Raw genomic sequence first — 16824 nt, 5'->3', positions numbered from 1 at the left:
TTGACTGTGCCAAATTGCCCCTAAGTGCCTAGGAATGTGCAGTCTAGTTAGATTAACTATGGCAAAGCAGGGTTTGGGTGGAATGTTCTCCAGAGGGTTTGTGCAAATTCGAATGGCCTCTTTCCCACACAGTAGGGACTCTATTCTAATTGGTACATTGTCTCTTCCATAATCCAGCTCTTTGACAAGTTAGCAGCAATGTACAATAATGACATTTCCAAACTGGAGTTGCTGGTCGGAGTCTTTCTGGAGAGTGTTGGGGACTCTAACAGACTCTTTCCCATGCTTATAAAAGAACAGTTTGAACGCATACGAGATGGTGATAGATTCTGGTTTGAAAACACCAAGAATGGGTGAGCAAAAGTCACTTGTTTCTTTTCACTTGAAGATCAATCTAATGGGTGTTAGGAAATGGTGAAAAACCTTCCGACAATCATTCTATGATTCTAAACCCGTACTGAGTGTCTCTGGAACTCACGGATGCAGTCTGGGGCTAACTGTTGGTGGTCCTTCAGATGAGATGGGCAGCTTTATAATAAAAATGGCGCAATCATTAGGGTATTCTTTTTGTTTCAATTCCTTTTCAAGTTAATGGAAAATCTGAGAAGGATGATAATTCTGCCATTTAACCTGGAGGTCACCAGCCCAATAATCCCATCGTGCCACCTTGGATTATAGAAAAGGGAAGAGAGCTGTCAGTCTTTTTTTTAAGCTGCAAACATTATCAAGTATTCAGTCCCTTAAGGAGTACAAAAGTTTTTCATCGCAAAATGTAGAAGTGTCATTTTGACAAGTGCCTGTGATAGGTGTTGTCTTAATTCATTCCACAAAGGCTATTGCACATCTTCTTTGCAGCATTTAATTATATTTATTTCCTCTTATACCTCTTAAACCTTTGACCTCTATCACCTTGAAGGACAAGGGCATCAGATATATGGGAACACCACCACTTGCAAGTTCCCCTCCAAAGTGCACACCATTCTAATTTGGAAATATATTGTTTTAGCTGCACTGTTAGCACGGTCAAAATCCTGGAGGTTACTCCCTGGCAGCACAGTGGGTGTGCCTACAAAGGATAGATTGCAGCAGTTTGAGATGATGTCTCACCACCACCTTCTCAAAGGCAATTGGGGTGAGCTGGTCTAGTCATTGATGTACATACCCTAGCGAAGAATGTTTCTTTTAGAATGGAGAGCTAGTATGGGAACCCGTCCTTGAGTTAGGAAGCTTTTGAGGTAACTGTAATTTTTATCTACATACACAGCTTGAACATTTTCAGAGGCTCATGTGAGGTATAATTATGAAAAGGTCTTACTTTCTTGCACTTCTATACAAATCTCTAGAACATATGGAGAAGAGGGCCTCAAACTGGGGACTGGAGAGGCATAAGAGGTGTCAGGGTCAATTTAAAAGGAATGCTGTTTGATAAGTCCCATAACATTATCACAAATTCTGTCTTCTAGAATGTTTACGGCTAGTGAAATTAAGGAAATTAATAACATCAAATATGCCAATGTGTTGCTAGTGACAACAATTGCAGAGCCTCAGGATATTCAGAGTGATGTTTTCTTCTGGAAAGATGGTAAGTAATGTAATGCCGTGGCAGCCTGGGTCTTCAACAATAATCTAACAGGGAGCACGATATTCATTTGTATGTCTGCTATTAATCTTGTATGGCAAAATGGACCTGCAGTCTTGGAAGTAGAAAGAAAGGCAAATCTGAGATCTATTGCAAGATTTAGGTTGCTCCTAGAAATGGTCACACCAAATCCTTGTTGTACACATGAGATTGGAACATGGACTTCCCACTGATAACACAAAACATAAATTCTCCTATGTGACGTGTGATCAGACCAGATGAATCAATGAGAAAAAGATGGTGTCTTTGTCTGACCTCGCACGCGCACAGATCTAGGGAGATGATTCAGTGGATAAACAGGACTGAGCATATCTTTACGCTTTTTATTTAATGATCAACCACATCATTACATTAAAGTTTTTAAAGGAATGAGAACTGCAGATATTCTTTCAAATCATCCATGCCATAACTTCAAAGATACATCAAAATAGTGGTGCGATGAAAATCAGGAATGTGCAGGACACTAAATTTGGAGGGATGCAGGATTAACATGCTGAGATGTTTGATGACCAACTTATTGTATCATCATCTAAATGTTCTTTTGATGTTCTTAAAGAAGGGAATCTTGTACTTGGTGGCATGAGTGTTCTAAAAGCATTATAAACTATTTTGCCTGGGAGTGTTGCAGGGGCTGTTTAATTGAGGCATCCAAAGGGAATTAGATAGTTATTTGAAGAGGGGGAATGTGTAGGATTATGGGAAGAAGGCAGGAAAATATCATTGGGCAAGATGTGTTACCACAGGGATCAGTGTTGGGTCCGCTGCTTTTTGTCATTTATATAAATGATTTGGATCTGAATATAGGGAATAAATTAGTCAGTTTGCACATAACACCAAAATTGGTAATGTAGTGAACAGTGTGGGCCGAGAAGTGGCAGATGGAATTTAGTTTAGATAAATGTGAGAGCAAATCAGGGCAGGACTTATATGCTTAACGGTAAAGTCCTGGGGAGTGTTGCTGAACAAATAGACCTTTGGGTGCACTATCAAAATCCCTTGAAAGCAGAGTCACAGGTAGACAGGGTAGTGAAGAAGGTGTTTGGTACGCTTGTCTTTATTGGTCAATGCATTGAGTATCGAAGTTGAGAGGCCATGTTGTGGCTCTATGGGACATTGTTTAGGCCACTTTTGGAATACTGTATTCAATTCTAGTCTAGCTACTATAGGAAAGATATTGTGAAACTTGGAAAGGTTCAGAAAAGATTTATAAAGATGTTGCCAGGACTGGATGGTCCGAGCTATAGGGAGAGTCTAAACTGGCTGGGGCTATTTTCCCTGGAGCATCGTAAGCTGAGGGGTGACCTGACAGAACTTTATAAAATCATAAGGGGCATGGATTGGGTGAATAGTCAACGTCTTGTCCCCAGAGTAGGGGGTCCAAAACTAGAGGGTATTGATTTAAGGTGAGGTGGGGAGATTTAAAAGGGTTGTAAGGGGCAACTATTTCACACAGAGGGTGGTGTGTGTATAGAATGAGCTGCCAGGGGAAGTGGTGGAGGCTGGTACAATTACAACATTAAAAAGGCATCTGGATAGGTGCATGAATAGGAAGGGTTTAGAGAGATATAGGCCAAGTGCTGGCAAATGGAGCTAGATTAATTTAGAATATCTGATCGGCATGGACGAGGTGGACCAAAAGGTCTGTTTCCATGCTGACCATTTCTATGACTCTATGTTACGTTGGAGAGCTGAAGCAAAAACAATAGGCTGAATATCCTTCATCTGCATTGTAAGCTTTCTGTGATTCTGAATGTTTAAGAAATGTTTCTTCACAATCTCTTTACTGATTTTTACTTTGCTTTCTTGCAGGTGACCCATGTGCTCAACCAAAGCAGTTGACAGAGAGTGACATGGAGCCATGTGTAAAAGTCAGCACAACGTATTATTTTGATGGCAGTGGAGCAGGCTTTGGGATACTTATTGTGGCACTCTGTTGTTTCCCTTTGGGTTTGTATATGATATCATTGTGTATAAAAGACAGAAATTTGTAATACCACTTACGTCCATTGTAGGCAGTAAGCACCCAAAACCAGACCACAGAAATTTCCTTCAAAAATGTACTGGGACTTCTGCAGCTATTGTCATTGGAACTTGCACACACTATCTTCCTGAGCCACCAACTCCAACCTTGTCCTTAGCAACTATCCGAAGCAAAGCCAGACTATTCACAATCTTGGTATTGCATTTGACCCTGATCCAAGATTCCACACCATCATTAAGATTGCATTCTTCCATATCTCTACCGTGGTCCAATGTCTGATTTGGATTAGCTTGTTTTCTGCTGAAGCTCTCACCCGAGACTTGACTACTCAAACATACCATTAGCAAGTTTTCATTCTTTAGCTCTCCATAAACTTGAGATTGTCCAAACTTCAGCTGGTTATGTCCCCACTTGTACCAAGCCCCGTTCCTCCTTATCCCTGTGCTCGCTGACTCACATTAGCTCCTGGGTCAAGCATTTGGATTCAAATTCTTCTGCAGCTTGCTCCTCCTTACCCTGCCATCTCCCTTAGCTGGAAAAATTTCCTAGACATCTCTGCACTTATAGTTCTGTACCATAGCGAATCATGGATTTTAGTTGCTAACCTGTTGCTGATTGTGGTTTCAGCTCCTGAGAGCCGGAATGCTGGAATTTTTCCCTGAAACCTTTCAGCCTATTTTCCTCCCTTTCTTCCCGTAAGACAATACTCAAAATTCATTTTAACTGAGCTTCTGGTTACCTTCTATATCCTTTTTGTGGCTTGGTCTCATATTTTCTGTAATGTTTGCACCTGTAATGGTCCTTAGAATGTTTTATTGATGAGGGTGGTATATAAGCACAAGTTATTTTTGTTTGAAGCAATATCAGGACAGAAACTTGCGCTCCAATTTAAACAGTGTCCTTCACTTTCTTTGATTTAATAAATACTTTTAATGATTTTATTAACATCCACAAACATTCCTCTTTACATGCAATTGACTAGCATATAACTTCAGAAATCATATGGCATCAGTTTATAATCCAACAGGCTTATTTAAAATCACAAGCTTTCGAAGTGCTGGTCCTTCACCTGACTGTGAAAAGCTTGTGATTTTAAATAAACCTGTTGGATTATAACCTGGTGTTGTGTGCCTTCTGACTGTCCACCCCAGTCCAGCTCCAGCACCTCCACATCATGGCATATAACTTGAAATTTGTTGATTCCAGTTGACATCGATTCTCTTATTTTCCAGAACACGCAATGCTATCTGTGTTGATGAAACCAAGTTATACATAGATCCTATAGATGAGTAAATCATCCTTGACACAATATTGCTGCTATTATTAACAAAATCTAGTTTTCTTATCAAGACATGAGATGTCAGTCCAGGAGAATGGAATACTTTCCATTTCAGTCACCCGTGTTAAGCATCAAATGGTTCCGGATCAGATACAGCACAGCTGGATTTCTTTTGAAAATACCACGAGAAAGTGCTGGAGAAACCCAGCACGTCTGGCCGCATCTGTGGAGAGAGAAACAGTTAACATTTCAATCCAATGACTTCTTTTTCTAGAGTAACAATGATGAGCCATATTAGACTCGATGTTGATTCTGTTTCTCCCTCAGATCTCCAGCATCCTCAGTATTTTACTTTTATTGGAGTTCCAACAATGCATTCTAATCTCAGAAGACCCCTCCTTGTATGAGAGTGGCATGTTCCGCTTCCCAACCAAGTTCGTTTTAGTCCTGTCAGATGACACTATCAATGGCACCAGTTTGGTGACTACATGTCATTTGTGAGAATTAAAGTAAGATTAGGAAAATGCCAAAATTACATCCGGCAGATGCAGGCGACATCTGATAGGCGACTATCAACGCTTTATTCTACCTAGATTTAACTATGATCTTTTAGAGATGCAAGTCCAGAATCTAATGTAATGCGTAAATCTTGTATGTATATCTTGGCTCATTGTGGACTCTGCAGTGCCTTGGATAGTTTTGGATTCTTAGAACATCACAATAAATTTGTATATTATCCTCGAGAATTTTGAAACCTATCTCTGTGCATATTTATTTGGAACTTCCCTTTTTTGACATTTTTTTCAGCTGATGGTCTTCTAATTCACAAGTCGGAAATGCGCAGTACTGTCAGGCCAGTATTTATTGCTCATTCCTGGATGTCCTCAAGAAGGTGGTCGTGAACTGCTTTCTGGAAATGTTTCTGTCTATGCACTACAGTCACACCCACAGTGCTATTAAGGAGGAAATTCCAGAATTTTGACCCAGGAATTAAATTTAATGACACTTTATAAAAATGGATATTGCAGATATCTCACCTGTTCTATACTCTACACAATCCCGTGGTTTGCAAGCTAATACCAAACGGTCTATGCAGATGTAAAACTGTCCAAACCAGATCTGTTTGATTTGGAAAATACTTTGCAGTTCATTATTCTACTCCAGAAAACTAGGCAGTGAATGATAGAGCTGGAGCCAGTGTTTACACATGTTGACATCTTTTATATTCTGCAATACATATTACACAAATGTGCCTGCAAACAAAACCAGCACATTTTCAGTAATCTACTGTATATAGAACAACAAGGGATTTTCCAATTAAAGTCCTCCATCTGAACCCATTCAAATATTTATTTACTGTTCAAATGGCATTGATATAATTCAATTTAAATTTTTTCTCCATTTTATGATTAACAGCGGCACTGCTATTAGCTTTCATGGTAGCTGGCATTCGAAAGAAAGAAAAGAGAAAATTACAGAAAAAAAAGGTTTCCTTGAAGAAGTCATCTAATTCAGCAGTGAATATGAGAGGTATTAGTTATAAAAATTGCAGTGTAAAATGTTTTAAGTGAGAATTGGAACATTGATCACTCACTTCATCTTCTTGTTAACATTTACTGATGAACAATTTCACTGCATTTCATGGAAATATCTTCACTAGTATTAGAATCATTTTGAGAAACCATTTCTATGGCTTCTTCCCCACAAAATACATCATTAATTATTTTTCAATATAAATTTAGCAATAGGAATAAAAAAAAATGTCTTCACTTTGTGAAAGGTGCAAAGCTCACATGCTGAAGAAAGATTTATGCCTGAGATAGCAGGAACTGCAGATGCTGGAGAATCTGAGATAACAAGGTGTAGAGCCGGATGAACACAGCAGGCCAAGCAGCATCAGAGGAGCAGGAAAGCTGACGTTTCGAGCCTAGACCCTTCTTCAGAAATGTCTAGGCCCGAAACATCAGCTTTCCTGTTTCTCTGATGCTGCTTGGTCTGCTGTGTTCATCCAGCTCTGCACCTTGTTATCTCATTATCAAAGATTTGTGCCTTCCTGCTTTAATTTATTGATGACAGTATGGTAATTGAATCCTGGAGAACTTCTCTTTCGTTTCTCCAGTACTATGAATCATCATAGAATCTATACAGTGTGGAAACAGGCCATTTGGCCCAACAAATCCACACCAACCCTCCGAACAGCCTCCCACCCTGACTCATTCCCTTACCCTTGCATTTCCTCATGTCTAATCCACCTGACCTAAAGAACCCTGGACACTACGGGCAATTTAGCATGGCCAATCCACCTGTCCTGCACATTTTGGACTGTGGGAGGAAACTGGAGCACCCAGAGGAAACCCACACAGACACGGGGAGAAAGTGCAAATCCACATAGACAGTCACCCAAGGATGGAATTGAACCCAGGCCCTTGGGTCTGTGAGGCAGCAGTGCTAACCACTGAGCCCCTGTGCCACTATACATAGCCTCCATGTTCCTCACCATTCTGCAGACATACTGTGTCAAAATCAGGACATCTTTTTCTACTGTTTTGGTCATGGCAGTGGAGGGTCCTGCACCTGTATGTCAGTGCAGAAAAATGGCAAGCAGAGGAATGTGTGCCCCTGGCCTGCTCTTAAGTTCCTCTGTTTTGTCAAAACTCGTCTGATTGCACATTCATTTAAACAGACAGAGCATCTGTGGCTTTTTTCCTTGGGGCTTATTTCTCCCTGCCTCTTTTCTGCTTCATCCCCTTTTCATTCAGCCCTGCATTATCCAATAGTCCCGAGTTCACCAACAAGAAAGTCTGCCCTCGCTATTTTGGGATATGTTTCCAATTTTTTTTGTTGAGTCAAAGACATGAGAGCCAACGTGATAAGAGGATCTTTTGTTATCATCTAAAATGTTCCTGACATTATGTACGCATTTGCTTTATACTTAGTCTTTGAATGGCAAGGTCCGAAAGTACCAAACCGACCTATCAGCATTAGCTTTGAAGCCACCAAATGCATTAAGGTCATGGACGGCAAAGGTGCTCTGATCCGATTCATCAATCTCTGTAATGGTGACTCCGCAGATATTATTCAATCCACCAACAATGGGGAGAAAGCTTTGCTATTGAAGGTTCCTAAGGAATATGATTTGGTAAGCAAAAGCTCAGCCTTGAGATGACCTTATTTCTGAATGTTGTTTTTAATTTTCAAGGAGGTCTTCTTCATTAATGCATTCTACATGTGTCATAGTTCTCATTTATCATTTGGATCGAAACTTAGCATCAAATAGAAATTTTAGCAGACTGGTATTTGTATGTAGGTGGTAGGTGTTAATTGGAGTTTTACTTGTGGACATACTAGTTGATTTCATTTGATTGGATTTATTGTTGTCACATGGAGCGATGTACTGTGTAAAGTATTGTTTTGTGTGCTAACCAGACAGATCATACCTTACAATAAGTCCATAGGGTAATAGAACAGAATGCAGAACATAGTGTTACAACTACCGAGAAGGTGCAGAGAAAACTCAACTCTAAAAACTTTTGGTACGTTTTTTCAAACGTTTGTATCTACTGCCTGTTGGAAGAGGGTGGAAGAGGATATGACTGGGGTTGGGAGGATCTTTGATTACGTTGGCTGCTTTTCCAAGGTGGCAGGAAGTGTAGATGGAGTTGGTGGATTAAAGGCTGCTTTTCGTGATGGACTGGGAGGTGTTCACAACTCTGTAATTTCTTGTGGTCCTGGGCAGAGCAGTTGCCATACCAAGCTATAAGAGATCTGGATAGGATACTACCTGTGGTGCATCTATAAAAATTGATAAGTCATTGTGGCCATGCTGAATTTCCTCAGCCTTCTGAGGAAGTAGAGGCAGTGTTGTGCTTTCTTGACCGTAGTGTTGATGTGGATGGACCAGAATAGATCGTTGGTGATACATACTGTTAGGATCTTGAAACACTCCACCACCTCCATTAATACAGACAGGGGTGTGCCTTCCATTCTGCTTCCTGAATTGATGACCAGCTCCTTCATTTTGCCGACATTGAGGAAGAGATTTTGTCTTTACACCATGCCACTAAGCTTTTTATCTCCTTCCTCTCCTCTGTCTTGTTCTTGTTTGAGATTGACTCACAATGGTGGTGTCATCAGAAAATATTTAAATGGAGCCGAATTTAGCCACACAGCCATGAGTGTATAAGGAATATTGTAAAGTGCTGAGTACTTAGCCTCCTGGGGCATTGGTATTGAAGCTTATTGTGGGGGACGTGTTGTTACCTATCGTCACTGATTGCAGTGTACAGGTCAGGAATTTGAGGATCCAGTTGTAGAAGTGGGGAACAGAGTCCTAGGTCTCAGAGTTTGGAGATGAGTTTTATTGGAATTATGGTGTTTAAGGTGGAGCTAATGTCAATATATAGGAGTATGAAGTAGGTGTTTTTGTTATCCAGTTGTTCCAGGGATGAGTGTAGGACCAAGGAGATGGTATCTGGTCTGGACCTGTTGTGATGGTCAATGAATTGGAGTGAATCAAGGCAGCCCATGAGGCTGGAGTTGATATGTGCCATGACTAACCTCTCAAAAGACTTCCATAGTGATGGATGTCAAAGCCACTGGGTGGTAGGCATTAAGGCATGTTGCCTGATTGTTCTTTTGCACAGCGATGATGGTGGTCTTATTGAAGCAGGTGGGAACCTCACATTGTAGTAAGGAGAGGTTAAAGATGCCTGCGAACACTCCCACCAGCTGGTCCGCACAGGATCTGAGAGCACGGCCGGGGACTTTGCCCGAGCCAGTCACTTTCTGAGGGTTCACCATCAAGAAGGGTCAGTCTGACATCATATTGATTGTGAGGTACAAGTGCACCTGAGGCTGGCAGGGCAGGAGACATCATTTCTCTGACCTTCTGATCAAAACAAGCATAGAATGCATTGAACTCACCAGGGAGGGATGCATTTATTGTCAGCAATTCTATTTGACTTTGCTTTGTAGCCTGTTATATTATGTCAGCCTTGCCACAAATGATGTGTTCATGTGCTTAGTCTGGGAACTCTAGTTTAGTCAGGTCTTGTCTCTTTGTGTCCCTGATGGCTTTGCGAAGATCATATCTAGATTTCCTGCACAGGTCAGGGTCACCCAACTTGATGGCCTCAGAACTGGACATCAGTAGGCAGTGTTTCTTCCATTTTATCCATGGTTTCTGATTGGGCAACGCTTGGATTAACTTCTTTGGTATGCAGTCCTCTACACACTTACAGATGAAGACTGTTCCAGGAGTGGCATACTCATTTAGGTTGGCCTCTGATTCTTAAACATGGACCAATCCACTGACTCCAAGCAGTCAACTAGGAGCACGCCGGTTACCTCAAATGAGCACTGTCCAATAACAACAACAATGTTCTGTCGATCCTCATGCTTCGGCTTTGGCTTGTAAGCCGGGAAAAAGAGCACAGTCTTGTCGTCTGATTTATCAAAGTGTGGTGGGGGGTTAGTGATAGAGTGGTAGGCATCTTTGCTGCTTGTGTAGCAATGGTCAAGGGTGTTTGGACCTTGGATGGGTCTGGAGACATGTTGGTGATATCTTGATAGCACTTACTTAAGATTGGCCCTCTTGAGGTCACCAGCTATGATGAACAAAGTCTCAGGGTCTTCTGTCTTAAGGCTACTTGTGGTAGTGTATATTTCATCTAGTGCGCTCTTCACTTCTGGGTGGGATGGGATGTAAACTGTTGTCAGGATAGCAGAAGTAAACTGCAGGTTGTAGGGTTGGCAGTTCACCATTGGATATTCTAGGTCCCAGGGAGCAGCAACTTGCCATGTCCAAGAACTGAGACATGTTGATCATGAGACAAACCCCACTGCCCTTTGCCTTACCTGAGGATGCTGTGTGGTCCATCTGGTGGATTGAGAAACCTTCGGACTGTAAGGTACAGTCAGGTGAAGCAGGAGTGAGCCATGACTGTGTAAAACAGAGCACACAAACAGTCTCTCAGTTGTCTTTGGTAGTTCAGTCCAGCACTAAGTTCATTCAACTTGTTTGGCTTAGACATTTAACAGGCATATGCTGTGGAGGGGCTCTTGAAACTGCGTTGTTTAGACAAGTTAATAAAATGTGAGGCTGGATGAACACAGCAGGCCAAGCAGCATCTCAGGAGCACAAAAGCTGACGTTTCGGGCCTAGGATTCTCCAGCATCTGCAGTTCCCATTATCTCTGATACTTGTTTAGACAAGTATTGGTTTTGTGGTTGAGTCAAGAATTGACTCAGGTCAAGAATTGTATACATGTAATGGTTAAGTCATTAATGAAATGAAAAGCTGAGTAAATATTGGCTCTAATTCAATTCTTCTGCCTGCCTGAATCTTAAGAATAGTATTTTATTGTTTTCCTTACCATGGCATTGTATAGATTTTTTTTTCATGTTGACTGGCTTTGCCAATTATTGACAGTATGTGTTCAAAAACGCTTGTGAATTGGTTTGAGAATCATGCAAGCTGCTCTCATTTGAAAACATTAAAGCCAGCAGAGAAATGATAAGAGACATTGATTTGATCCCAGAGTTGAAATGACAGTGCCCTTGCCCCTTATATACTACAAACCTTTAATCATCTAGGATGGTCAGACTAACACTAACAATTTACATTTGTGTGGAATTGCAACACATTCGAGAGCAACAACAGCATAACTATCAGAGATAATGGGAACTGCAGATGCTGGAGATTCCAAGATGATAAAATGTGAGGCTGGATGAACACAGCAGGCCAAGCAGCATCTCAGGAGCACAAAAGCTGACGTTTCGGGCCTAGACCCTTCATCAGAGAGGGGGATGGGAAGAGGGAACTGGAATAAATAGGGAGAGAGGGGGAGGCGGACCGAAGATGGAGAGCAAAGAAGATAGGTGGAGAGGGTGTAGGTGGGGAGGTAGTTCGCAACAAACAACTGCACCTCCCAGTCGCAAACCATTTCCACTCCCCCTCCCATTCTCTTGATGACATGTCCATCATGGGCCTCCTGCACTGCCACAATGATGCCACCCGAAGGTTGCAGGAACAGCAACTCATATTCCGCCTGGGAACCCTGCAGCCATATGGTATCAATGTGGACTTCACCAATTTCAAAATCTCCCCTTCCCCCACTGCATCCCTAAACCAGCCCAGTTCATCCCCTCCCCCCACTGCACCACACAACCAGCCCAGCTCTTCCCCCCCACCCACTGCATCCCAAAACCAGTCCAACCTGTCTCTGCCTCCCTAACCGGTTCTTCCTCTCACCCATCCCTTCCTCCCACCCCCAGCCGCACCCCCAGCTACCTACTAACCTCATCCCACCTCCTTGACCTGTCCGTCTTCCCTGGACTGACCTATCCCCTCCCTACCTCCCCACCTACACCCTCTCCACCTATCTTCTTTGCTCTCCATCTTCGGTCCGCCTCCCCCTCTCTCCCTATTTATTCCAGTTCCCTCTTCCCATCCCCCTCTCTGATGAAGGGTCTAGGCCCGAAACGTCAGCTTTTGTGCTCCTGAGATGCTGCTTGGCCTGCTGTGTTCATCCAGCCTCACATTTTATCAACAGCATAACTATGACTGTTTATCAGACTGGAGGCCTGTGACCAGCAGTGTTCCGTGTGGGTTGGTGCTGGGTTCACTATGGTTTGTCATTTATATAAATGATTTGGATGAGAATTTAGGAAGCATGCTTAGCAAGTTTGCAGAGGACGTCAAACTTGGTGACATCATGGACTAAGATTAGTCTAAGATTACAAAGGGATCTTGATTAATTGGGCCAAATGGGCCAAGGAGAGGCAGATGGAATTTAATTTGGATGAATGTGAGGTGTTGCATTTGGTAAGATGAACAAGGACAGGACTTGCAAAGTTAATAATAAGGCCCTGGGGAGTGTTTTCAAACAGAGAGACCGAGGGGTTCAAGTGCATCATTCTTTGAACATTGCATCACATGTCGACAGCATGGTAAAGAAGGCGTTTGGCACACTTGCCTTCATTGCTCAGACAATGAGTTGGAATGACATGCTGAGGTTGTACAGGACATTTGTGAGACCACTTTTGGAGTACTGTGCACAGTTCTGGTTGCCCTGTGATAAGTAGGGTTTACTATTAAATTGGAGGGGTTGCAGACAAGATTTACAAGGATGTTAGCAAGACTGAAGGGTTTGGATTATAGGGAGAGGCTGGATAGTCTGGGACTTCTTTCACTAGTGCATTGGAGGATGAGGGGTGACCTTACAGAAGTTTCTAAAATCATGAAGAGCACAGACAGGTGAACAGCAAAGGTACTTTCCCTCAGGTAGTGGAGATCAAAACTAGAAGGCATATTTTTAAGGTGAGAGGAGAAAGATTTAAAAGGGACCTGAGGGGAAACTTTTTCACACAGAGGGTGGTTTGTATGTGGAATGAACTGCCGGGGAAGTGGTAGATGCAGGTACAGTTACGACATTTAAAAGATATTTGGACAGGTACATGATTAAGAAAGACTTGGAGGGATACGGGCCAAACGCAAGCAAATGGGACTAGATTAGTTTAGGAAATCTGGTCAGCATGGACAAGTTAGACTGAAGGGTCTTTATGACTGTATGAACTAAACTCCCCCCAAGGTTCAAGTTAGCCAAGTGTGAGGCTGGATGAACACAGCAGGCCAAGCAGCATCTCAGGAGCACAAAAGCTGACGTTTCGGGCCTAGACCCTTCATCAGAGAGGGGGATGGCGAGAGGGTTCTGGAATAAATAGGGAGAGAGGGGGAGGCGGACCGAAGATGGAGAGAAAAGAAGATAGTGGAGAGGAGAGTTTAGGTGGGGAGGTAGGGAGGGGATAGGTCAGTCCAGGGAAGACGGACAGGTCAAGGAGGCGGGATGAGGTTAGTAGGTAGGAAATGGAGGTGTGGCTTGAGGTGGGAGGAAAGGATAGGTGAGAGGAAGAACAGGTTAGGGAGGTGGGGACAAGCTGGGCTGGTTTTAGGATGCAGTGGGGGAAGGGGAGATTTTGAAGCTGGTGAGGTCCACAATGATACCATTGGGCTGCAGGGTTCCCAAGCAGAATATGAGTTGCTGTTCCTGCAACCTTCGGGTGGCATCATTGTGGCACTGCAGGAGGCCCATGATGGAATTGTCGTCTGAGGAATGGGAGGGCGAGTTAAAATGGTTCGCGACTGGGAGGTGCAGTTGTTTATTGCGAACTGAGCGGAGATGTTCTGCAAAGCGGTCCCCAAGCCTCCGCTTGGTTTCCCCAATGTAGAGGAAGCCACACCGGGTACAGTGGATATAGTATACCACATTGGCAGATGTGCAGGTGAACATCTGCTTAATATCTTCTTTTCTCTCCATCTTTGGTCCGCCTCTCCCTCTCTCTCTATTTATTCCAGAACCCTCTCCCCATGCCCCTCTCTGATGAAGGGTCTAGGCCCGAAACGTCAGCTTTTGTGCTCCTGAGATGCTGCTTGGCCTGCTGTGTTCATCCAGCTTCACACTTGGTTATCTTGGATTCTCCATCATCTGCAGTTCCCATTATCTCTGATCCCTCCAAGGTTCAGTTTGTTTTATGTGCATTCAACGCTTGAAATCCTGGAAGTCTCCAAATTTGATTTGCTCACTGACTCATATTGCTTCCCAATCTGACAATGATTCAAATTAACAATGCTCATCCTTGCATTCAAATCACTCCATGGAGTCACTGCCCTCTATGACTCCAGATCATCAACCCTCTGAAGACTCTGCCTTCTTTGAATCCTGTCATCGTGTACAACTTTGATTTTTGTTATTGGTCACTTAGACCGAAAGTATTGGAATTTCTTCCTTACAAGCTTACCCATCCCTTGGTTAAGATGATTCTGAAAAAAATTACATCTACTCCAACTGTATAATTCAGTATTCATTTTACTTGATTGTTCACCTGTGCACTGTTTTTGGAAGCTTCCTATACTTAAAGGCACTATGTAAGTATAACTTGTAGCTTAAGCTTGACCTTGACAAGCCTCCAGTGAGTTGTACTAAAGATGGCAACAGCCTTGGTCCCATATCAGATTGCTATCCATTAAGCCCTGCTGGCAATCCATATATCGGAATTCCAATAAAGGCAACTACAGTTGGTTTTGTGGTCAGGAAGAGAAAGATCAATTATATCATTCTCATAAGAAGATGAGAAATTTCCTTCCCGTTGCTCCACAGTTACATTTGTGCCTGGAAGTCCTTGGAGAGGGACCACGCAGCATCCACCAATACCCTGAATGACTTTAGAGAGAAGTTGGCACTGCAGGGGTTGGAGAGCCTTGCCTCTCCTTCCAACTCCATTTTGACTTAATACTCTCCCTCTCTCACTACGTTTAGTTCACCTTGGTGTCATTGCACTGTCCTTAATAGGCTGTTTGTGTAATTTGGATATTAAATCAGAAATACGTAATTTGGTGGTGGATACCATGTGAAAAGTAACATGTGTGATTTGATGTTGGGAACAAAATGTTGAATTGTGTGTGAAAGCACTTCTGGATATAAAATATGAAAAAGAAAGGAAAAGTAGGGAAAAAGGATGAGAAATCTGAGTGAGAGCAGACCATTTGTCCTTTTGAGTCTGATCTCCATGGCTCATCTTCAACTTCACTTGTACTTTCATTCCGGCTTCACTGTTCTGCTTGCCCCCAATTCTCTGGGATTACCAAATTCTGTCTGTTTCATGTATTCAGTAATGAAGTGTCCACAGTCTCTGGGGTGGACAGTTTCAAAGATTCACTGCCAGAAATTCTTGTAGTGGGCAAGTCATAGCTAGATGAAGTCAAAATTGGTCTTAACTTCCATGTTCAGCAGCCAATTACCAGTTCACCAAGACTATCCATGCTTCACTACAGCATAAAATAATTCCCAGTGCTTACGGTTCTCTACCTTAGATAAAGCAGAGTGTTGCTTCGTTCAGTTGGCTGGATGACTGGCAATGCTGTGTGATGCCAACCCCAAGGGTTCAGTTCCTGCGCTGGCTGAGGTTTTTGTGAACGACTTCCCTTCTCAACTTCACCTGAACATGGTGACCATCAAGTTAAACCACCACCAATCGTCTCTTGCTAATGGGAGAGCAGCCCTATGGTTACATCAGACTATGATGACTTTATCTGTAGTTCAAAACTGGACTATTTCTTCAGGAAATTTGGTAGCAAGCAGAGGGAGCAAAACATGTGGCTAGAATGTATGGTTTAAATGCCACAAAAGGTCCAGGTGGCCCAGGACAGAGTACAATGAAGTTCTTTATTAATACTGACAGCAGAATCTACCCATTGTTTCATTAGAAACAGTTCTGTTCCTCCTGTGAAAGAAATCTTGCATGACACTGGCCTACCTGAATGTTTTGTTGAACTTCATAAAGTATTTGGTGACAATTTATATTATTTTTTAATCTGATGTCCGAAACAATTGTGTGGTTTCTTCTACACGGAGCTGTCTGATTAGTGCTCCAGAAAATGAAATATTATTCTATTTAACTTACAAAATGTCAAAGCTGCTCCACCCTATCAATTGATGTGTCAATATGAAGCATGGATTCATCAATTCACAAAGGAGTTGCCTAACTGGTTCTGGCCTGTTTCTGTGGTTATTAGTCATGTAGATAATGCCAAAGGTGACAATTACTTTTCTAATTTTGATTAATTGGCCAATTTAAAAGATGATACAATGACATTAGATTAACAAATTGAAAGGACGGTTTCTTTCAAGTCCTTTTTTTCAGAATGTACATATGCATTAATGTGATTTCGGTGTTTCTGGCAAAGCAAGCATTTATGGGCCATTCCTGTTTGCTCTCGAGGAGTCGTTGTTGAGATACTTCTTTCAACTGAGCTACATCACAGTGTTGTGTATTAAATCACAAGTTCCACGATCTTGATGGAGGATTGGCAAAATATTTCCATATCAGGATGCTGTCTGATAAGGAGAGGGATGTACAGCTGCTGAT

The 16824-nt window shown here is 42.4% G+C and overlaps 1 protein-coding gene across 1 annotated transcript in view; it reads left to right on the top strand.

Moving 5' to 3' along the window:
* The window catches only part of LOC125446800 (dual oxidase 1-like), a 116325-nt gene that overhangs the window by 45773 nt on the left and 53728 nt on the right, over window positions 1-16824 (top strand). Inside the window, exons 13-17 of the mRNA XM_048520630.2 lie at window positions 178-353; window positions 1464-1582; window positions 3449-3586; window positions 6316-6429; window positions 7836-8038. Of these exons, the coding sequence (XP_048376587.1) occupies window positions 178-353; window positions 1464-1582; window positions 3449-3586; window positions 6316-6429; window positions 7836-8038 (750 nt within the window). The remainder of the gene's footprint in view (window positions 1-177; window positions 354-1463; window positions 1583-3448; window positions 3587-6315; window positions 6430-7835; window positions 8039-16824) is intronic.

This window comes from Stegostoma tigrinum, chromosome 36, assembly GCF_030684315.1.
Source record: "Stegostoma tigrinum isolate sSteTig4 chromosome 36, sSteTig4.hap1, whole genome shotgun sequence".
NCBI lineage: Eukaryota > Metazoa > Chordata > Chondrichthyes > Orectolobiformes > Stegostomatidae > Stegostoma > Stegostoma tigrinum.
Note: the sequence above shows the minus strand (reverse complement) of the source record. Positions and strands in the feature narration are given on the sequence as shown.